Genomic DNA, 23,453 nt, shown 5'->3' with positions numbered 1-23,453 from the left:
GGAGCAAGTACCTACTTCCAAGTCTGTCCCAAGCACCTGGGCTGTAGGCTGAAGAGTGCAGGGTCCAGATGGCCGAGCCCAGGCAGAGTCCAGGCAGAGATCGCTGTCCCCTCGCTCCTCAGGGCGAGCCCCTGGGACACAGACGCTGTCCTTTCCATGCTGGTCAGGCAGCTGGGCTAGCGTGCTCAGTTACCAACCATGACCAGGTTCCTAATGAAACTCTTCACGGAGGCCAGGGCAGCACTGGCTTTCTGGTGTGCAGCAGCTGTGTGTAGCATTTCCTCTGACTCCAGACGGTACTGGCTCGACCTGGCTCTCAGAAACAATAACAGCTCAGGAACTTGTACAGAAGGGCAAGAATCAGAAACCAGGCAATCTGTGTGGATGGTACTTACTGCCCAAGCCAAGGAGGAACTAGGGTGAGGCAAGGAGAGAGCTCAGAGGGGGGCACTCTTAAAGGAAGCGTTCACACATAAGGCTTGCTGGCCCTGGAGCAAACTAGCATTTTATATTTTTGTCTCTTTATCTGACTGTCCAAGTCCTGGAAGCTAAAGTTTTTGTTCCATTTATTTTTTTATCCATTCAGTAGATATGTTCATCTGGTCGAGTAGGTAAATAGTGAACAGCTATTCACTGAAACCATCCTGTGCAGCCCATTCTGATTGGGAGACAGACATGTTCTTTAAAAAGTGTTACAGGTGGACTTAGACCTAGTCCCTAAGTGCCATCCTAGAGGGTTGTAGATCTACTCATCAAAATAAGAAGGGGGGTGCTGTCGAAGAAGGATGGATGAACTGTATGGACCGCATGCTGTGTGATTCCAGACAGCCTGGAACCAGGGGAATAGGGAAGAGAGTAGAGAGAAGAAATGTGATTTAAAAAAAGAAAAGCCCTTGTGGAAAAGGGAAGGGCAAAGAGATGTCAGCAGAGAAGTCACAGCAGGCACAGGGTCACAGAGGACAAGGGAGGCTTTGGCAGGAAGCCAGCTGGACTGCATGGTGATACTTCAGTTCCAGAAGAAAAGCGCTGGGTCGTGAACAGGGAGCTGGCAAGAGAGAGCAGTTCGGAGATCAACACAGCAATGAGTTTGATGTCCCAGGTAGCCAAAGGCATCAGGGAATACATCTGCCTCCATCTGAGTGTATCTTTTGTAGGACAAGGCAAGATGTGAGTAATACACAACCAAGCTCTAGACTTCTGTCCTCGCCATGTTTAGGTACAGATGAATACAGTTTGGGGAGAGGAAAGAAGAGCAAGCCTTGGGAAGCCCTTACTATGTGCTAGGCAAGGGCTTTTCTTCAACATTGGGGTTCTTCATCTAAAGCATGGATGGCAGGCAGGTACTGCTACCCACGTTTCAGGATGAGAAGGTGAGTCTCAGGCTACGGAGCTGGAAGAGAGGAAGATCCCCCAAGCAGCTGGAGCCTATCTGGACCTGGAGCATCTGCTCCTAGAGGAGGGGTGCACCACCCTCCCACCCCTCCCTGCCCTCTGTAGGTCCTGTGCCAGCTGGAGGAGGGAGGAGCCCAGCAGCCTGAGACCAGTGAGCTCCCTGCAGACACTAGGTGGCGTCAGAGAGGAAGGAGCAGAGGGTGTCTGCCTCCCTGTGTTCAGCTTCCAGCTGAGTCTGCAGAGCAGTGGGGGCCATGGTCCAGTGATCCCTGCAGAGTCCGGAGCTCCTCCCTCAGGTGGGTCACAGGTCTGGTTCTGTTCAGTCCTGATTCTTCCAGTAAGGGCTCCACCTCCCACACCGATGCTGAGAACCTCCCAAAGTGCCTCCACCTAGGGAACGCCCCGGACTGCTTGCCCAGTGGTAATTTGAGCCTGTGCAACTGCCATGCCCAGGGCAGGCAGTCCTGCTTCCATGGAATGTGCTCTCCGTGCCCACTGACCCTTGGTCATTCGGGCTTCAGGCTGCTGACTCTCAGCTGGAACTTGAAGGTAAGAACACGCCTTAAAAGAAATGCTGTACTTAAAGTGCTGTATTTTTTTTTTTTAAATCTTTACTTAGTCATGCTGGTATTTGTCTACTATGTACTTGCTCTATAAGGCCAAATCGAAGCAGACAGTTTCATAGAGGGTTTGGTAAACACTTACTGTCAGAGCTAACTCATAGACCCCGAGAGGGATTCAGGGGAGGTTGGTTCAAGCTAGCATTTACAGCTTCCACCTCTCCCTCCTTCCACTGATCTGGGACCTCATGTAGATCGATGGAAAATGGGGACAAGCTTGCAAGGAAGGTGCGACTATTCAGGAGCTAGGGATCCAAGGTGCCAGGATGTCTTGATGGGATCCGAATAACAGCCCAGGTTCTGAACACTTTGAAATGCAGTGAAGTAGAGGACACAGTAGAACCAGGCTGTCACTGCACCCCAACTCTGGGGCCCCATACAGTCTTACGTGCCCCTCTCCGGTGAATTCCCTTCTCTTTGGCTAGGTAGCCAACAGGTAACCTGCAGCAACACTTCACAGCAGCAGGGACTCAAAATTCACTCTGTCACCAAACCTAAGTTAGTTTGCCCAACACTCAGTTTGCCAATTACAGAGATGACAAATTTGCAAGGACAGAAAAGACTTTCTCAGAGTATACTCAGTGAGGAAAACAAAACCCAAACTTACCTCCCAGGCTAGAGGGAATTAGGGGTTTTTAAGGGCTGGAGAAGGCAGGTATGGTGTGATCGTGGGTTAATTTATCACAGAATCAAGGGATGCAGAACAAAAGGATGAGGTGGCCCCGTCTCCAGCCAAGGCAGCAGGAAGATGGTGGAGTCCTTCCTTTGCTCTCATGGTCAGTCCTTTCCGGTCACATCTTCCTCTCTTCCAGCTCCTTAGCCCAAGACTCACCTTCTCATCATGAAACGTGGTACCTGTCTGCCATTGATGCTTTAGATTAAGCATCATCCATCACCTGATTCCTCTACTTCTGAAAGAAAGCTGAATTGCAGCTCATAGCTGTGACCAGGAGGGACCGTCTCCACTATTATTGATAGTTCTTCTAAAGGCTGGCCATGCAAGTAGACAGAGAGCAGGTGGCTGACTTCAGAGGGTATTACCCTACACCAAGGAAGTTCTGTTAATTCCTTGGGCACCATTACACTGCAAGACAGAGAGCAATGCTAGCAACCAGTTTGGTCAGTCCTAGAGAGGACTATGCAGAACAGGGCTCTGGGTCCCAACTGCCTGTGTGTGACATAAAGCCACCCAGCCCTTCGAGGTGTGATAGGCATGGGCGGTCAGCGTCGTCCTCCACTGGTGCCTTCAGGGCACCTAGCAGGCCATGACTGACCAGTCCTCCTGACTCTTCACAGTCAGTCCAGTGAAATGCAGTGACCATCCACAGCGCGCCTTCAGAGCTGGATGCTGGCTGCAGCGCACAGACCCAGTAGTTGGAGCAGCGTGGACATTAGCGTAGGTAGGACCTCAGTCAGCAACATGTTGGCCATCACTGGTGTCAGGCACTTCAGTAGGAAAAGACCATGAAAAAAGTTTAACGGGGCAGCTGCCATTTGGTCCCCATGAGCCAGGATGCTCCCCAGCTTGGGGAGTCTTTCCTGGGGACCTACACCATACATTTTGTCCAGGAAACAAAGATGACTAGATTACTCCTAATGTCACTGTGATTGCGAATGACCATGTTAATGACTGGACAGGCTATAGCATGTGGGCCCAGAACCTCAACAGGGTCAGTGGACATGATTTAGCTGGCAGGGAGATTTCTCACCCTCTAACAAGAGAAATCTTACCCAACCTGGGGAAATTTCCATTTCAACCCCACTCAAGCCCCTCCACTGGCTTGATTGTTCAAGGAGGCTGAACAGCATCTAGCACTGGCTCTTTAACTCCAGCAATGAAAACAGACATGGTCGTAAGAGTTTTTGTTTACTTCAGCTCCTAAATACTGATACGGAGCCAGTGCAATGGCATTTCTGACAACCCTTGGCTCCTGTAACATCTATCCCACCTGCGCAAGACAGGTAACTACAAAAAGCACACAGTGGCACCTTTAAGCAATCGCGTCTTATTTCCTTTTGTCTTACCCAACCAGGTAATGCCCGGGAACTTTATTGATTGCCAATCCCTGAATTTTGCCAGTATTATTTCCCATTCCCAGGCCATCATAGGTGCTTGAGAGGGGAGAGATAAATCATCACAGGTTATTACTGCACACTGTGTTACATCTACAATTCTCCAGGGAGTCTGCAAATGAGATTCCAGTTTGCAAGACCCACTAGAACTAGCTCTACTATTCAGGGTCTTTATCTTGGAACCCTCTGTAGTCATCAAACTCAAATCTTAGAGCACTTCCATTCCTCACCAGTATCCCATCACAGAGAAGCCTGGTGGCCAGTTCCTCGTGGTCATTACTTGGCTTTCCTGGGCCACACTCTGAGTCAGGGGATGAGCCAGTATCTCTCTCCATCCTCCAAAACTAAAGCACCCCATGGGATAAGCCACCAGCCCATGGGTCCCAGCATACACGCCTCCACCCTCCTCCATGAGGAAGCTGCACTTGGGAGTGGCCCAGCCTATCCTCCAGAGTAGGCAGAGGACTCCCTGTTCAGCCTGGTCTAACTCGCACCTCCCACTCTGTACTCAGTACCCCAGAACAGTGGCCAGAAGACTGCATTTCCAACCCTCCTGATTTCCTTTCACCCTATAGCTTTGGTAAAGACTTTAACAACCCTTTTGGTGTTTTCTGGGCATTTCACACCCTAATCTGAAATACTCAAAGAACGTAGCTAGTCGCCCCCACAAGGAGGCAGCTAGCCAACCTCGGTTCTCCTCACAGCATGCTCACAGTGAGCTTTCTCCTGTCCACAAGGACTAGGCTTTCAGACAAGTTGGAGGTGTCTCCTCTGACTTCCATAGCTCTGCTTTAGCTGTGGATAGGCATCTGTCACAATTCTCCCAGGCCGTAACAGGGACCCACTGCTACCATGACTTTGGGGCCTCCCTCTTCCCAAGGGGCTCCGGGTACATACAGAGTAGATGCTCTCACCCCTCCAGCTTTCCCAGGGATCCTAAAATCATGAGAACCACAGGCATCCGTAAGTGAGCAATACCACCCACACGCACACGAAGAGCCATTCTGAAATTAATGTCACTACAACTGAGTTGTTTAAAGAGCAGAAACTTATGCTCACTGTTCTGGAGGCTGGAAGCCCAAAGTCATGGTGTCGACAGGGTTAGATTCTCCTGAGACCTGTCTCCTTGCCTCTTAGATGGCATCTTCTCCCTGTATCTCTCTGGTCATGCAAACACATCCCTGGTGTCTCTGGGTGTCCTAATCTCCTCTTACAAAGACCCAGTTGGAATGGACTAGGGCCCACCCTCACAGCCTCATTTGAACTTACTGAAGTGCTCTACTGGGGATCATGGCCTCAATATGTGAACCGGGAGGAATACCATTCAGTCCATAATAGTATCCAATGAATGTTTTGTGGTACGTATAATTTCCTATTGCTATCTTTTTTTAGTTTTTTTAGTTTTTTTTTTTTTGAGAGGTTTTCATTATAGGGCGCATGCGCTCGCCAGACAGACAGAGAGAGACATAGAGACAGAAAGCAAGAAATCACCCCCCAGGGGGGATGGTCATGCCACAATCCCTTCTCCTCCATTCTCCTCTTGGGATCTTGGGCACGCACACACACACGCCCAGCATGAGTTTAAGCCACCGGGTCCAGGACGCGAACCACGGTCTACTATGTGGGAGTCCAGTGACATAGCCATTACGCTAACTGCTGGTTCCCTCCTATTGCTATCTTAACAGTGTCACACATCAGGCAGTTTAAAACAGCATGAGTTTATCTCCCACATCTCTAAGTCAGAGCCCTAGCAGATGTTTCTGGGTATATTAGGGACTTTCAAGGCTGTGTTCCTTCCTGGAGACTAGAGACTAATCTCTTTCAAGCTCATTCTGACCGTTGGCAGAATGCTCTCGCACGTAGCTATGGGACTAAGTCCCCATGTTCTTGTTGGCTGTTGACTCGGGGGGACTCGGGGGTCTGTTCTCAGCTTCCAGAGGCTCTGCCTTGGCTCAGTGCTCCCCATTGTCCCAAGCCAGCATTGGAGGGTTGAGTCTTCATGCTTCGAATCCTCCCAGCCTCTTCTGTATCTTGCTCTTTAGCATCTTCTGGCTCCCTTGCCCACTTTCAAGTGCCATTGAAGTGACCTTAGGCCAGCCCAGATAATCCAGGACAACCTCATTGCCTGGAGAGTCCTTAACCTTAATTGCACTTGCAAAGTCCCTTTGTCATGCAGTGCCACATATTAGAGATCAGAATGTGTGTCTTTGTTAGCCATGGTTCTGCCAATGACCACAATAAACATTTCAAAAAGACATAGAGGGACCAGCAGTTGGCTTAATGGCTATGTCACTGGACTCCCATGTAGTCAATCACGGTTCGAGTCCCAGGCCCAGTGGCTTAAACTCATGCTGTGCATGTGCATGTGTGCCCAAGATCCCTAGAAGAGAAGGGAGGAGAAGGGTTTGTGGTGTGGCCAACCCCCCGGGGGGTGATTTCTTGCTTTCTGTCTCTCTTTCTGGTGAGTGCATGCACCCTATAGCCAAAACTTCTCCAAAGGAAAAAAAAGAAAAGACAAATAATTCTTGTGTGATGGATTTTTACCTTGTACATTTGGGCTTATTTCAAATTCTCTTAAATATACACATTTATGCTCACTACAGGGCACTTTTTAAGAAGGAATGTGACACTCGTAGGCAGACGTTGGCTGCAATTCTACCAATCAGATGGCTCTTGTCTTCTTCACATTTGTAAGGAGGTTTATTCCTCCTTAATATCATCATGTGTGAATTAATAGAAGAGTCTGTGAAGGACTTGACATAGAAGGCCTACAGAAAATGTTAGTTCTCTTACATCTTCTCTTGAAGTTGACCACACCGTGGTATTCTTCAAGCTCCTTCCTTGGACACATTATAAATATAGCTTTTTTTTTTTTTTTGGAGAAGTTTTAGCAAGAGGGGGGGGGCACACCCCTTAAAAGAAAGTTTTAGCTATAGGGTGCGTGCACACACCTGAAAGAGAGAGAGAGAGACAGAGAGACAAAAAGCAAGAAATTACTCCCCAGGGGGGATGGCCACACCACAATCCCTTCTCCTCCATTCTCTTCTCAGGATCTTGAGCACACATGCACACATGCCCGGCGTGAGTTTAAACCACCAGGTCTGGGACTCAAACCACAATTGACTACATGGGAGTCCAGTGACATAGCCATTATGCCATCTGCTGGTCCCACTTCTTCTTATATTTGAAATTTTTTCAGAAATATTTTGTCTTTCCCTTTCTGAAAACATAGTCTCCATCCTAAAGTACTGGACTCTCTCTGAGAGCAGAAGCCACTGGAAGACTAGCATCAGTAAGCTGGTCATCCAGATTTCTCATCCAGTCCATGAAGCAGTGGGGCCAGATTCTTTTACTTAATTTCCAACAATCCTTTACTGATAAGACTCCTGTCAACTCTAAAGTTCTAATGCTCATATTATGCAAGAATTAAAAAGAGTTAATATTCATAAGACAGCTGGTTCAGCGCATGGCGAATTAGAGGGTTCCATAAATGTTAGCTTTGAAATATTATCTCCTCATTATTTATAATAGGATCAAATGTCCTGTGGAGTCCCAGTAGCAAATTATTCTCAATAGTGATTGCTTTCCTCTTTTTAAAAAAACCTTCTCAAACAACAACAAAAACAAATGCAAAAATTGGGCAAGAGATTGGAACAGACATTTCTCCAAAACTATACAAGTGACTGATAGCACATGGGGAGATGCTCAGCGTCATTCATTGCATGGTTTGGATAATGGTTCGTCCCTCAAAGGTTTATGTTCTGGAAGCTTGATCTCAAGTATAATGGCTTTGGGAGGTGGCCCAAAAGGGAGGGCATCATCAAGACAGTTGAAGGCATGGGAGGGACAAACAGAGGGAGTGGGAATTCTGTTTTCTCTTTCTCTGCATGTCTCTTCTGACCTGACTGCTCCCCTCAGCCATACTGTGATATTGCGATATAGCACCAGGGTCTGGCCAGAGGCCAGCCTGATACTCTTGAACTTTTCAGCCACCAGAATCACAAGACAAATATGCCTCCATACTTTGTAAATCACCCTAACACAATAACGAATTAAGACATTAGTCTTTAGGAAAAAGTAAATCAAAACCACACTCAGATATCACCTCATATGCATTACAATGACTATTATCAATATGAAACAAATTATAAAAAAGAAAGTAGCAAGAGTTGGTGATACTTTGGAGAAATTGAATTCTCTGTGCACTATTGGTGGGAATAAAAATGGTACAACTGCTGTGGAAAATGATATGGCAGTTCCTCAAAAAATTAAGCATAGAAGTGCCATATAATCCAGCAATTCTACTTGTGAGTGTATCCCCAAAAGAACTGACAGTAGAAATTCAAAGAGAAATTTGTACACGCATGTTCATAGCAACATGGTTCACAATAGCCAAGAGGTTGAAACAACCCATGTGTCCATGGATGAATGGATGCATAAACAAAACATGGTATATGCCTACATGGAATATTATTCAGCTTTAGGAAGGGAGGATATTCTGACTCATGCTACAACATGGATGAACCTTGAAGATACTAATCTAAGTAAAATAGACTGGATCCAAAAGAACAAGACTTGTATAATTCTTTTCATATAGAGTATCTAGAATCCACAGAGAACAGAATTAGAATAGTGGTGAGAATTGGGAGTTCTCTTAGCATGTATATTCAAGAAGTCCATGTCCTTACCAGAAAGCTCTCTGAGTGAATGGGTTGCTGTTATATGACGTACAGGCTAAAAACAGAAGGAGATCCTAGAGTAAGATAAAGCTGCAGATATTCCATGCAAGTTCAAAGGCTGAGCAAGAGCAGCTAACAACTGCACAGTATGGATTACCACTAATGCAGAGTCTAAGTAAATCACAGAATCAGTTGGACAAAAGTCATAGTGTGATGAAAACCACACAGACTTAGAAGGACCACAAACAGAATTAGAGAAAACTGGGCTGGGTAAAAAGCAGCTGAAGTATAAAGCAGATCATTGAAGGATCCTTTGGTAAGTCAGAGAAAATGTGGAAAATATTCTCAGAGATGCTTGAGCTGACTGCAGTGGAAGGTATGAATTACAGACAGGAACAGGTAGAGCTTCTCAGCACCAGGTAAACAAACTGGCTTTAAGAAGAAAAAGAGGAGTGAGAGAAAGAAGCACTTTCTTACGATGCCCTAGAAGACTGCTGGTGTGGGAAATCAAGATCTTCACTGCAGTGGGACCAGGCACTCGAACAAGTTTTGGATCCCCATAGTAAGGACAGTTGTTTGCAGAGATGGAAGATAGAAGGGAGGCAATTGAAGTTTCCTTCCCACTGCCATCTTGTCCAATTCAGAGTCTCCTGAAGAACTTGAACATCTACAGAATCTCTTAATGAGAAAGCTAGCTTGGAAACAACTGGGAAGAATCTGAAGAGTCACTTTGGACAGTGGCTTATGGATTGTGTGGTAATGAGAGATCAGACAACAAGGGATCCAGGAGCTTTGGGTTTGTCACATGAGCAACTGATGAGGAAGCAGAAGAAGCCATAAATGCAAGACGGCACAGGGTGGATGAAAGAGTGGTAGAACCACAGAGAGCTGCCTCAGGAGAAGACTCTCAGACCACATGCCCGGTGAACCATGAAAAATATCTTTGTTGATGGTATTACAGAGACTGTGAAGAACATCAACTAGAAGGTTATTTTCCATAGCATGGAAAACTTGACTGAAATTATGACCCCCCCTCAAGGCAGTGCCAAAAGGAGGTGCTTTGCTTTCATAACATTTGGTGACATAACTCCGTGGATAAGACTGCCATTCAGAAACACCATCTAGTTAATGGCCATTGCTATGGAGGAAGCAAAGTCCCCTGGAGGCCAGCCCTGGATGGCTTTCCAGCCCAAGAGGTCAAAGTGGAAACTGTGGTGATCTGGAGGTGGTATTGGTGCAGTGACAATTCAGTCATGGAGGAAACTTCAGGGACCATGATGGCCTTGGAGGCAGCTATGGTGATGGATTCGGTGGCAGTGGAGATGGTTCTGATGGATTTGGTAACGATGGGAGCATTTTTGGAAGCGGTGAGAGCTATGATAATTTTAGCAAGTCAAATATCAACCTTCAAGTTTTGGATCCATAAAGGGAAGAAACTTCGGAAGTGAAAGCTGTGGTCTCTATGGTGGTAGAGGCCAATATTGTGACAAACTATGAAACCAAGGAGACTATGGTGATACCAGCAGCAGTAGTTATGGGAGTGGCAGAATTCATAGTAGCCACCCCTTAATCCACACTGGGAACCCTACAAAGACTGTTTTTTGTATAAATACATATGATTAAGCCAAATTTATAAATTAGGCACAGTAAGAAATGAAAAACAAGAACTAAAAATAAAGTAATTATAGCAGTATATAAGAAGTCTTCAAAAATTCATGGGAGATGTATATTATGGAAAAAATACAGATAGATTTCAAAATTTTCTTGCACTAAAACAAACTTTAATTCCAATTTTCCATGAATTTGTGAAGTCATCTACTCCCCATACTGTAATAAAAGTTCATGAATGTTGACTGTATCATATGTCTTCCTATACTGTGCTCACCCCCTTCCTGATATGAGATTCAATGCCTATGTGATGACAGGTAGAATGGACCAGGGGCCAATGGGAGACAGTGTTTAATGGGTACAGTTTCCGTTCAGGAAGATGGAAATTTCCGGAAATGGAAGGTGTTGCTAGGTTGGCAGCAGTGTAAATGTACTTAGTAACACTGAACTGAAAGTGCACTTGGAAATGGCAACGGTGATCACTTTATGTTGTGTTTATTTTCCACGATTCTTCACAAATCCCTTTTGTCTACCTACAGGGCTCCCCACCTCAACTCCAGACACTATGGCCCTGACCGCAGAGTTGGGGAGGCAGACACAGCTGAAAGAGGTGGCGGGCAACCCACTCGAGCCTGCCACGGGGGACAACTGGAGTCAGATCCAGAGCTTTCAGGCCAAGCCCGACGACCTCCTCATCTGCACCTACCCGAAGTCAGGTGCCCATGGGCAGAGGACCACAAAGACAGGCTCGCTGTGCCAGTCCGGGCTTCTCGCCTAGGTGGGAGATAGGTGGGTCCCTGCTCCGTGGCCAGTGGCTCTCGCTAGCTCACTCACTCAGGACACATCCCCGGAGGACACGCTCCGAGCCACACTGTGCACTGCCCTTGGCGATTCCAGCCTCGGCCCTGCTGCTCCACCCTCGTCCTCCCTGCAGGTGTCCAGGCTGCCGGATCCTGGCACGGGGGACACTGAAACTAAGGCCATCTCCTGTCACCCTGGTTTACTGGGGACACTCGGGAAAGACCATCTAATAGGTTTCTGCCCCTCTCCCTTCCCTCTGGGCCTCAGGCACAACGTGGATTCAGGAAATCGTGGACATGATAGAACAGGAAGGGGACGTGGAGAAGTGCCGGCGCTCCATCATCCAGCACCGCCACCCTTTCATCGAGTGGGCGCGGCCGCCACAGCCCTCGGGTGAGCGCCCTCTACAGGCCGCCTCCTCGCCTGTCTCTGTCCTCCACTTTTCTCCCCTTTGTCCTCTCTCTCACTCTCATTCTTATTGACATGTTTCCTCCATTTTTCTTCTGCTCCTCCTCTTTCTACATATTATCTAAGATGATTTGCCAGAAAGTGAATCGCCAAGTGAGGATTTATGCTAGGGCCTGGTTATGCAGTATTTCCAACTTGTACCCCTCCGGTCCTGTGTCACTGTAGAACACACAGCGGAGAGGGAAGGCCGTGTGTGAGCAATTCACAGCCTTCTTCTCTCCATAGTCACCCCTGCGCAGTCTCAGTGCAGCCGGGGAGGGCATCATAATTCACACACACACACACACACACAAACAGAAATAATGGACATACACACACACTAGATTCACACACCAATGCACAGATATGGACATATGCACACACAATTTTATGCATGTTACATACACAGTAATACATATGCACAAACACAGTGCACATGTATACACATGTGTGTACACGTGTAGATATAGACACATGCACATACACACACAATACGAGATGCATTTGAGACTGTTTCTTCTGTTCACTAGAGATGCTTTTCAAGTAGTGCTTACACTGCAAGTTTTTCTCTTCACAGCAAAAAGCAAAGCTTAGGAAGACAGCCAGAAGGGAAGAATACACACACACACACACACACGCACACACACACACAGGTTCCGGGTGCCTGGCAGCTGCAAAGCATTCTGCAGAACAAGGATAAGAGAACGGCCTTCTTCCCCCAAGTCTCAGCACTGCAGATATCCAGGCAGTAGAACATCGGGGCAGCCAGCAGGGAGCACGGTGGGGATTCTGTCAGTGAGGCTGTGGTGTTCAGCTGTGGACCAGAAGACACTGCTGACAGAGGCCTGACATGTCCCCACAAATGCCCTGAAGTAGGACGTCCGTGATCTGACGTACAGAGGGCACTCACTCATAACCTGGGGAAGGGCTTGGCTCTAAGTCAGGATGTCCTAGAGGCTTTCTGCTTCTCCTAGGATCCCACCTACCCAAGCCCTGAGCTCCTCCAGCTTCTGCGGTTCCTGGCTGTGGAGGTGACTGGGCTTTGCAACCCAGCAGCTGACCACTCTGTAGTGTTCTGACCCCGTGCACGAGCTGCCCTTGCCTGCATGGCTGTGACCCCACTCCTGGCTGTCAGAGCCGTCTATCTTGCTGTCCGACCTCGAGCAGCTCAGGTGTAACGGTCAAGGGCAACCAGGATTTAAGTCGTGCCCCCCATAACTCCCCATACCTCCAGCAAGTTACTCTACCTATTTCCTCAGCTGCAACCTGCCCGTAGAATTAATGCCTTCCTCAAAAGGTGGTGACATGGAAAATGGTTACACCTCCAGGCCCGGTCCTTGCCCCAGGGCCCGTGTGCTCCCTGGACGATTCCAGTCCTTTGTGTGATCGTACTCCTACATCCTGCCCTGCCACATCATCTTACCGATGACAGTTTAGGAGATCAAATAGAAAAGGCCTTAGCAAGATTTTTTTTTTAATTGCTAGGAGGGTGCGTGCAATAGCCAGACTGGATAGCAGGGAGAGAAAGCAACCCCCAATGGGACATAGTCATGCCGCAATTCTTCTTCCCTCTATTTCTCCTCCCATTAGGGTTTTAAACACACGAACAGCACTCCCAGGGTGTTTTCCAAGCTGCCAGGTCAGGGCTTGGATCACAGTCAGCCATGTGGGACCCAGTTCCCAATGTGCAGCCCTTAACCACTGCGCTATGGGGCCAGCCCTAAGCAAGATTTTACATGTTATTCTTAGCAGTGAAAGCAGAGTGTCCAGTCAGTAATTCAGCATGGAAAACAACATAGAGCAACCCCACATCAACCCCAGCTACTGTACAATCTGAGTCAGGATGAGTCCCAGTCACCCAGCCTGGCATGTCACATGGAGGCCAAGACAGCTCTGTAAGAACCAAGGTACTCTGTTCATGCAGGTAACAAGCCATCCCGGCTTTATGATCTTCCCAGCCACAGACAGACATGCTGGGTGGGAAGCTGTGCGATGGTTTATTTCAGAGTAGATAACCCCAGCCAACAGAGGTGAGGTGTCACCCAGAGAAGGACGGAGGCTGCTTACGTAGACTAACTGGTGTCAGGCAAGGGCCCAACCACCCTCAGTAGGCTCTGGAATAGAAAGATGGCACTGGACAATGGACAAGCTTGTGCCCTGCAGGGTCAGTGTCCCCCACTCCCCACCCTCCACCTGAGTTCTTTTCTGCCTTCCTATGACTCCCAGCTACAGAGGCAGTGCATATGGTGGCACACGTACCCCAGGGAGAATAGCTTTGGAAAGACTTTGAAAAGACTCTTTGCATGTGTGTGTGTGTGTGTGTGTGTGTGTGTGTGTGTGGTGGGGAGGAGTTACTTGTGCAGAGGTGAAATCTAGGACGGACACAGTCAGTCTAACAAACATTTATACTATGGACCCTGTGCTGCTTGTCACAAGACCTTATAACTCCACTTGCCCTCAGTCAGGACCCCCTAAGTTAAGGTCCCACAGATAGATACTGCAAATAGCACCACGCTGTCTTAGTCCACTCTTGGGATGCTTACAGTAATACCCAAGGCAGGGTGATTTGTAAATAGAGGTTTATTTGATTCTGGTAGATCGGAAGTCCAAAGGCATGAGTCTAGCATGAGGCAGTCTACAACACGGCCTGGCTGACAGAAGCAGAGAGTGGTGGGCACATGCAGAGAGCATGGTCTGTGTTTCATGTAGGTCTGTCTCATTTCCTCTCTATATAAACCCACCAGAATGCACTCACGTGGGCTATGGCCGAACACCCACTCACCAATCTCCTCTCAAAAGACCCTCTTCAACACAATAATAGGATCAAGTTTTAAGTACCCTAAATACCATTACAGTGGCCCAACACATGAGTTTGGGGGGACATATTCAAATTGTGGCATGTAATGAAGCACTGTAATTAGTGGAGTGATTGCACCTGTATTTATAAAAGACAACATGGGTGGATTTCATCACACAAAGCCACAAACCTACAGAATCTCTTTCTGCTGTGGGGGTTCTTTGGAGAAAGTCCAGAGTTGACAATGGGCCATACCTCCCAGCAGGGCTGGTCCCAGTGGAGGAAGGTTCTTCCTAGTATCAACAGGGGGGATGACTGTGAACCATACGAGGACTGTGAAGACATCCCAATAAAGAGATATAGACCTGTTCAGACACTGGATGGCCACTGTCTGCAGGGCATTAAATCAGATGTGACAGGAAAGCTGAGCACCACTGATATCAGGAAGGAATAGACAAGCTAAAAACCACACTTCCTGCCAGGTTTCCTGGGCCCTGCTTCAGGTGTGGACTAACACTCTAGCTCCATCTGGAACCTTCCCTTCTAGCCTTTCTATCCACTACCGTTTCTCGTGGTTTTCCTCTCCTTCTTTCTCTGTACTGTGTCTCTTTAGTTCTGCCACTGTTTTCGTTTTAGTTATGTGTTTCCTGATATTTAATCCTATTAGTTGTGTGTTTTTACTTTTAGAAACTTTACAGATCTTCCCAGTCTTTTTGGGAGTCTCTAGTTCCTTGCTCATGTTTTCAATGTTGTCTTTCTTTCTTTTGTACAGTTTAAACATAGTAATATGTCCAAGAGCTAAGGTCCTGGACGTTCGATTCCCCTACGTGCTTTCTAAGCCTTTCTCGTGGGACTTGCTTCTTGTTTGTTTGGAGATTTGCATTATGATCTCCTTCCCCTCATTCTCCTCTTGCACCTGCACTGGAGCATTTTTCTTCTAATACACCTAAAGTTCATTTCTGGCCCAGGCAGGTGGTGTGATTTCAAGTCCACGCAGGTGGGATGACAGCACTGTGGTTCTGAGTTCTCCGGGAAGCCCATTTTCATGCACCCAGACTTAAGGAAAAGAACAAAAAAATCACCCTAGCTCCGTTTGCCAGTAAATGAAGTTTTTCTGTCTCACACTTACATTGAAGTAATGGACATAGATCCTGTCTGAGCTTTACACCTCACAGAAGCCAAGTCTAGGGCTTCCCCCATAGCACAACGTCAATCCCTGCACATAGGGAGTTGGATCCCATGCGGCCCACTGCCGTTCAAATCCCACCCCTGGCAGCTTGAAAAGTACGTGTGCAGGTGTGTCCAGGAATCTGACTGGGTGGAGAAATGGAGGACAGGGGCTGTGGTTTTCCCATGCCCCCTTCTCCCCTGAACCAGGGACTGGGGGTCCAGGGGAAGGAGACCAGTTCAGGGCAGCTAATGGCCCACCTCCCTCACCTCTCTATCCTGCAGATTCCTCTTACCTCATTTCTTGGACGAGGGGGTCTTGTTTTCTTGCGAGCCTGGTTTTGCCTTTAAGGGGTGTGTATTTTCCTCAGACTTGGTTACAACAGGAGAGGTCTTGATAATGCTCAGGCCACCCTGGCACCAGCAGCGGTAACGTCCGAAAAGACTCCTGAAGAGGGAGCAGGACTGACAAGAGCATAGGGAGGGTACCTGTGCACACTCAGGGGCCGGGGCGGCAGCACCAGCGTGTATGAGTAGGAGATAAGGCAGACGCTGTTTTGCAGGCCTGGCCAAGGCATTTGAACTTCAGAAACTTTTAAAGGTGATTTTCAACTTTTCTTTTTACATAAGAATGGTTTTTTATTTTAGAAAATATTACAGAAACTGTATGATCCAATTCCTGTTCTGAGCATATTTCCAAGAGAATTGATAAGGTGGTCTCAAACCGCTCTCTGTATGTCCACAATCACAGTAGCGTTATTCTCAACAGCCAAAAGGTAGAAGCAACCTACTGTTCACTGAAGGACGAATGGTTAAACAGAAGTGGTCTATATACACAGTGGAATCTCACTGGGCCTCAAAAAGAAAGAGAATTCTGACACATTATAACATGGGTGAACCCAAGGACATTATGCCCAGTGAAATAAGTGAGGCACAGAGAGACAAATACTGTGGGATTCCATGCAGTTCCTGGTGTAGTCAAGTTTGCAGGGGCAGAAAGCTGAATGGTGGCTGCCAGTGGCTGGGAGGAGGGGAAGGAGGAAATAGTGTTTAATAGGTGTGGGGTTCCAGTTGTAGAAAATGAAGGGTGTTGACTGAATGGTGGTGAATTGTACAGTGTGAATGTACTTACCGCTGCTGAACTGTGGCACTAAGATGGTACATTTAGGGACCAGCAGATGGCATAATGGTTACATCACTGGACTCCCACACAGTCAACCACAGTTCAAGCTTTGGAACTGGCAGCTTAAAACTCACACCAGGCATGTGTGTGTGCATGCCCAAAATCCCAAGAGGAGAGTAGAGAAGGGATTGCTGTGTGGCCATCCCCCTGGGGAGTGATTTCTCCCTTTCTGTCTCTCTGTCTCTCCAGCGAGTACACAGCAACATTTTCTCTAAGAAAGAAAGAAAAGTTACTGGGGAGTCTGAACATCTAAAATAAATAAAATCAAAGTTGATCAGAATAAAACCTACCCCCTCATTAGTACAACATGTGTACACATGCACGTATGCACACACAGGGCCTGGGGAGCACAGGTGGGAAGCTGAGTATCAGGAAAAAAACAAGGTTTCCAACCAGAGTCATCCCAGGATCTGCTGCTCAAAAGCTGGGAGGGTCTGAGTCTCGGGGGCCCCTTGCACTTGGTGTTGTTGACCAGAGCCTCAACTCCTCACCTACTGCCTCCCACCAGGGGGAATGCTCAGTCTTCGTCTTCCTCCTCAGGCTGGGAGAACCACCAGCCACAGTAGACAGAGGCCCACCAATCCCGCTGATGGCACAGAGAGGGCAGTCTGCACTCATTACCTTCCTGGCTCCGGCCTCGGGTGCAGGAGCAGCACAATGCTCTCTGATGCTGGGCCACACGGGAAGGTCCCGGGTTGTGTCCCAAGCTCTCTCTGTGCACACCTGTGTGCACCCTGTCCCAGTCATCCAGGCTGGTGAGGCTGAGGGTGGATCATGGGTGTCAGGCATATGTGTCTCAGTTATTCTCTCTCCCTCTTTCATGGAAAACCTAAATAACCTTCTTTGAAAAACTCATAGCATGGTCACAGCACTTCCACAATGAGCAGCAGAGAGAGAAAAGCACCTCTACCACGAGTCCCTTGCTGCCCTGTGTCCATCTTTGGAAAACAAGATGCTAATAGGAGAGGGTCTGCCTCCTCTGACAGCTCAGGTCAGGGCTTAGGGGGCCTTGGGTGAGGTGCTAAGGACCCAGTCACCCTCTAGGTCTACCACGTCAGAGAGGGTGCTTCAGAACACAATTACATGGTGAAAATTAAGTTTATTATCAGTCCTATTTCCAGTTTATTAAAATACCCTCTTCCATTTGACCAGGCTTCCTGGTCTTCAAATGGGTTTTTCCTCAACCACTCTGTTAGGATCCAAACTCGAGAGCGCCCCCTAGCAGTAGTTGTTCACTCTGGATCTGTGGAGCTATCCTAGCTATCAGCATGGACTGGACTCTGCTTCCCTGGCTCTGTTTGCCCAAGCGCTACTGTGGGAGCTCCTTAGAGAAAAGGCCTGTTCTTTCCCTCTGACCTCAGTGAGTACTGTGATTGCAGAGCAAGTGCCCAATAAGGGTTTTAAGCGAGAAAGTGGAAATCATGGCTCACGTCAGCAAGTGTATTTATGCTTTTAGAGGTTACACACGTGATTAGACTCAGGCGAGGCACAGAGGTGACCCACAGTCTGCACACAGAGAGGAAAGAGAGGCCTGCTCTCTGGTCCTGCCTGGCTCTGCCTCTACAAGATGTTATTTGTCCTTTCTCAGCTTCTGTCTCCCTTTTAAAGTGACAGAGTTAGTTGACTCTAAGTGCCTCTCCAGTTCTCAAGTTGTGTCATTCTATGAAAGTAAAGGTAATATCAATAATCCCATCATAAAATTCCAAAAGAAAATCAAGAAACAATACAGGCAGGTGATGGGATGTTCTGAACAGAGCCTGGAGGAGAAGTTCCCACACAGCACTTCTTCTGTGCAAATGTTTCCTCTTGAATTATTTTAAAGGTGTGGACAAAGCCAATGCGATGCCCTCACCCCGAACCCTAAGGACTCACCTTCCCACTCAGCTGTTGCCTCCATCATTCTGGGACAAAAACTGCAAGGTAAGACAGCAACAGTTCCCCCATGGTGAAGAGGAGTAATCCCATGAAGACCAGTCCAGATCCCAACCCAGAACATGAGTCCTCACCTGCAGTCTTGAGGACTACTGTATTGAGAATTTTCAGTCTGCTGTATTGAGAATTTTCTCAGCAGTAGGAGTCAGTGTAAAGTTCTGTACTTTGTAGGAGTTTCACCTTAACAGTGTTAAATACAACACGCAGACAGAATCCAGTCTGAGTGTCTAGAGAGAACTAGAGACAAGGGAGGCAGCAAGTGTCATCAGCACTTTCAATAAGTCTGTCTACAAAAGGAAGGGGACAGGACAGTGGTCCTTGACAGAGACCATGGAAAATTTCCTGAATAGGTCAGTGGGAGAGAGGGGAGAAAAAAGAATGTTCTTGAGAGAACCTTGACCTCAGCATCTGGTGGACTCTGGATTTCATGTCTTGCTTATTTTGGAACTTTATGGTGGTACATCCAGGGCCAGTAAGTTCCTGCAGGTGGAGGGCACTGGAACAAATTCACTAAATGAACAAGGGATGAAGAAGAGTGAGGTGAGTGGAGCCAGGTACAAGCTGAGCTGCCAACCTTGCTAAGAAAGTGGGCACTGTTTCTCCTCAGAGGTGGGAATGAAGGTAAAACAAGGGTGAGATCATTCCTTAAGAGGGGACAGGAGCACATTTGGGGATCTCACACCCAATGACTTGAGATCTTTATGTAAAGTTGGATAAGGGGACAAGAAATTCTATTTTCAAGATCACGGCAATCTAGATATCCAGACACCTTTTGTGTAAAATACCTATAATGCTGCATAACATATCACAAATTCTCTTTTAAATGCACAACTGAGATCAAATAGAGTAAAAACAGTTCCTAAATTCCAAAAATAAAGAGAGAACTGAAACTAGAGGGATAAATTGAGGACAGAGCTGTTCTGGGGGAATCTAAAGACCTGGATAATCCAGCAATTTGAGCTGTAGTGGCTGCACAGGAACATGGTCACAGCCTAGAACACAAGGCACCAGGAAAGGGAGAACCCATAGCTGGACTCACTGAAAGCTGAATCCTCAATGGACATGGGGAGGCAAAGGCAGAAAAAAGGAAACCTCTGTCTTAACCTGGGTTCAAAGTTCCCTTGAGAATATGCAGCCTCAGGCCTCCTTTCTCAAGTATTTGAGAGTCAAATACGCACTCCTTGCATTGTCTAAGAAACCAAAAACTCAGAAATCAGTGAAAGATATTCTCTATTGCAGTGTCTTCAGGATGCCTGGTAAAAGCCAACACCGCTCATCTCAGGAAGGACATAGATTCAACTCCAGTCCCATGCAATTCCCACTTGAGTTCAACTTCCCACATCAAGTGTGTGTATATATATATAAATATATATAAATATACATTTATACATATATATACACACACACACACACACACATATATATATATATATATATAATTTCCAGAGGGCGTGTGCTCCCCAGAGAGAGACAGTGAGAAAAAAACCTACATTTCCTCATCTTGTCAGAATTTGGGGCAAGCATGTGTGCATACATGTGTTTTTCAAGCCTCTGGGGTTGCAATTTGAACCAGTCAGCCATATGGGATTCAGCTCCCAATGCACAGAGCTTAACCACTGTACAAGAGGGCCAGTTCTTTTAGAAACAGAACTGGTAAATAAAAAAATAGAGTTTCTATAAATATATATATACACGATCATTGAATTTAAAAACTCAAGAATAGGGAACCAGCAGTTAGCGTAATGGCTATGTTGCTGGACTCCCACGTAGTCGACCGCAGTTCGCGTCCCAGACCCAGTGGCTTAAAACTCACTCCGGGCGCGTGTGCGTGCATGCCCAAGATCCCGAGAGAAGAATGGAGGAGAAGGGATTGTGGCGTGACCATCCTCCCTGGGGGGTGATTTCACGCTTTCTGTCTCTATGTCTCTCTCTGTCTGGCGAGCGCACACACCCTATAGCGAAAAAATATCGCAAAAAAAAAAAAAAAAACTCAAGAATCTAATGTGCAAAATAGGTACAACTGAATAGAAGATTCTCTACTTTTTAATAGATTTAGTAGAATAAGAAACATGAGAAGAAACAAAAAGAAGATTAATAAAATGATCATTAAGCAGCAATGAAGTGAAAAATAATCCAAAGTTGAAAAGTTTCAGGAAGCAGGTCTATCTGTAGAAATAAGCAATTTTTAAACATTCTTTTTTTTTTTTGAGAGGATTTTTTTTCCTGTAGGGCGTGTACGCTTGCCACAAAGACAGAGAAATACACAGAGGCAGAAAGTGAGAAATCACCCTCCCAGGTGGGCTGGCCATTCCACAATCCCTTCTCCTCCATTTTCCTCTCAGGATCTTGAACACACATACCCACATGCCAGGCATGAGTTTAAGCCACCAGGTCCAGGACTCGAATCGCGGTCAACTACTTGGGAGTTAGTGACATATCTATTACTCCAACTGCTGGTCCCTACACATTCTTAATTTGTGCTTGGCAGCTTGGTAAATTGAAGAGCAGAAGATGAGTGTTAAAACTTAGAATACAGTTGACAGAGTAAATACATTCACAAGCAGGATTTCTCAGCTTCTTCAATTGCTTTAAAGGGACCAGGAACTTGCTTTCCTCAGTCATGGACAGACAAACAGACACAAAAATGACTGTCATGAGGAAGACACACATGTTCACAGACTAGAATCAGGAAGCAAAGTATACCATGCAGAGCCGCACAGAAAAGCATAGGGTCAGCCAGGAGCCAGAGGGGGTGAGGGGAAAACGTGAGCAGGAATCTATATTTGATTTCTACATGAAGGAACTGAAAAGGCAGAGTGAGTGAGTTTAAGGCAAGCCAGTCTGGATAATCCCATCAGGCTTGGGGTGCAGGATCTATGCTGGCTATCGGGCCCCAGGCCTGGACAAATAAGGCAGGGGGATGGTGGACCAGGGTGTTATAGCCCCATGGAGGAGGTGGTTGTGGTGTGGGTACAGGTTGATTGCTTTGCATATCCATCTATATAAAGGGACAGCCCCTCTGAGCTCAACAAGGCCTCAGAAAGTCAGAGCATCAGAGTATAGGCTATGAAAGACAGTTAATCCAACACTACTGATAGATTGGACTGTAAAATTCTTTCCTGGGTATGGGAGCAGGGGGACTCCTCTGTGCATTGTAGGGTATGGAGCACATCCTTGGCCTCTGCTCATTAGAAACTAGTAGCACCAACACCCCCAGTTATAATAACCAAAACTGTCTCCAGACTGACAAAGGACCCTAGTGACCAAAACAGGCAAAATGATCATCAATTGTTTTAAAGCAAAAACCAATACAGCACTGAAATAGCTCATCATGGGGGCCAGCAGGTGGCATAGTGGTTAAGATGCTGAACTCTAACATGACCAACCACAGTTGCAAGTCTCAGACCTGGCTTCTTAAAAATCACATCAGGCACATGTGCATGCAAGCTCGCCCAAAATCCCAAGAGAAGAATGGAGAATAATATCAATTGAATTAACCAACTCTAGAAAAAAATAATTAATGTGGTTTATTTCTAAGTATGAATATGAGGAACCCACCTGGAGAATGACAAACATGGTCTTGGGGTGCTGAGATACAGTGGTTCCTTTTATATAGCTTTGAAAACAGAATAGTTGTCTATCAGCATAAGGAGTCTTTTACAGTGGTCTGGTCCAAAAAGGTGGGATATCTGAGTCAAAGCTTGTAGGTTTTAGGTGAGTTTGAAATTCTTAGATTAGTAATTAGCTAAAGAAAATCTCGTCTCTGTTCCCAATAAAAATCACCAAAAGAATAAGAGAGCTTACTATGCATTATAAAACACTATGTCTGGGACAGGATATACTGTCCCAATATCAACAGTCCATTCATGTTTGTAGTCTCTCCCAGGTCCCCTGGGAATCAGCTTTGGATAGGAAAAAGTCCAAATTTTGTCCTCAAGGAATTGCAGCACCAGACATCCCCCACAGGGTGTGTAGTGGGGAGTGATTTCTCACTTTCCCTCTCACAGTCTTTCTATGGTCAGTGGAGCCATTTCTATGGCAAATAGATAGATAAATATATAGATAGATAAATAAATAAGTAAATAATAGCTGCTCATGACTCAAGGTTGACTTTGGGATTAATATTATTTAAATGTGAATTGAGTATTGAGTTGGAAGCATGGGGGCACAGCAGTAACACAGGCTGACCCATATCCACATGGGAAAGTCTTCGTTTTGTGTCCATAGACTGTCCTGAACACACCAAGCATAAGCATGCCATGACCCAGGACTGGCTGAGCATGGGGGTTTATCATGGTGTGAAGACCAGTTAGAGGTCTCTCTCTGTCTCTCTCTCTCTGCTCCTTTACTCCCCAGAAGTCAGAATAATTGCTTAATTAATAGGACTAAGTACAAAATAGAGAGCAGAATTGACAGAGAATCTGGGCCAGCTAGGAGGTGGAGAGGCAGGGGCATAGTAGGACCAGTTTTCATTGCCAGCACAAGAGAGCTAAGCTGGGTACACACGGCCCCCTTCATGATGGTGAAGAGAACCTGCCAAAGAGAACTCTGGAAATCCACTTTCTTACTTTTCCCCTTATTGCCAGAGGGCATGGGCATTCCCCAGAGAGAGACAGAAAGCAGGGGAGAGGAAGAATGCATTCCCACAATGGTGCATGGTCACACAGCAGTTTCTACACTATTTCTCCATCCTGTCAGGATTTGGGGAACACACTCACATATGTGCAGCATGTTTTCAAAGCCACCAGGGTCAG

The 23,453-nt window shown here is 46.8% G+C and overlaps 2 protein-coding genes across 2 annotated transcripts in view; both read left to right on the top strand.

The window, feature by feature from the left end:
- Positions 1-1,292: 1,292 nt before the first annotated feature.
- LOC114008246 (uncharacterized) lies at positions 1,293-10,212 on the top strand. Its single transcript, XM_027772906.1, has 3 exons — positions 1,293-1,370; positions 1,498-1,941; positions 9,877-10,212. Exons 1-3 carry the CDS (start codon positions 1,326-1,328, stop codon positions 10,210-10,212), a joined length of 825 nt encoding a protein of 274 aa, XP_027628707.1. The 5' UTR covers positions 1,293-1,325.
- LOC102475700 (sulfotransferase 1C2) overlaps positions 1,862-23,453 on the top strand; it is a 35,031-nt gene continuing 13,439 nt past the window's right edge. Inside the window, exons 1-4 of the mRNA XM_027772944.1 lie at positions 1,862-1,941; positions 10,912-11,088; positions 11,441-11,566; positions 18,590-18,687. Of these exons, the coding sequence (XP_027628745.1) occupies positions 10,938-11,088; positions 11,441-11,566; positions 18,590-18,687 (375 nt within the window). The 5' untranslated portion in view covers positions 1,862-1,941; positions 10,912-10,937. The remainder of the gene's footprint in view (positions 1,942-10,911; positions 11,089-11,440; positions 11,567-18,589; positions 18,688-23,453) is intronic.

Source organism: Tupaia chinensis, unplaced genomic scaffold (genome assembly GCF_000334495.1).
Source record: "Tupaia chinensis unplaced genomic scaffold, TupChi_1.0 Scaffold000041_1, whole genome shotgun sequence".
Lineage (NCBI taxonomy): Eukaryota > Metazoa > Chordata > Mammalia > Scandentia > Tupaiidae > Tupaia > Tupaia belangeri.
This window is presented reverse-complemented; position numbering and strand designations above follow the sequence as displayed.

Bases quoted from the DNA above. Each gene is read 5' to 3' on its own strand.
- LOC114008246 (XM_027772906.1), top strand. From the start codon at position 1,326: ATGGATGGCAGGCAGGTACTGCTACCCACGTTTCAGGATGAGAAG. The intron at 1,371-1,497 runs GTGAGTCTCAGG...TGCCCTCTGTAG, and splicing joins CCACGTTTCAGGATGAGAAG to GTCCTGTGCCAGCTGGAGGA. The intron at 1,942-9,876 runs GTAAGAACACGC...ACTGCCATTCAG, and splicing joins CTCTCAGCTGGAACTTGAAG to AAACACCATCTAGTTAATGG.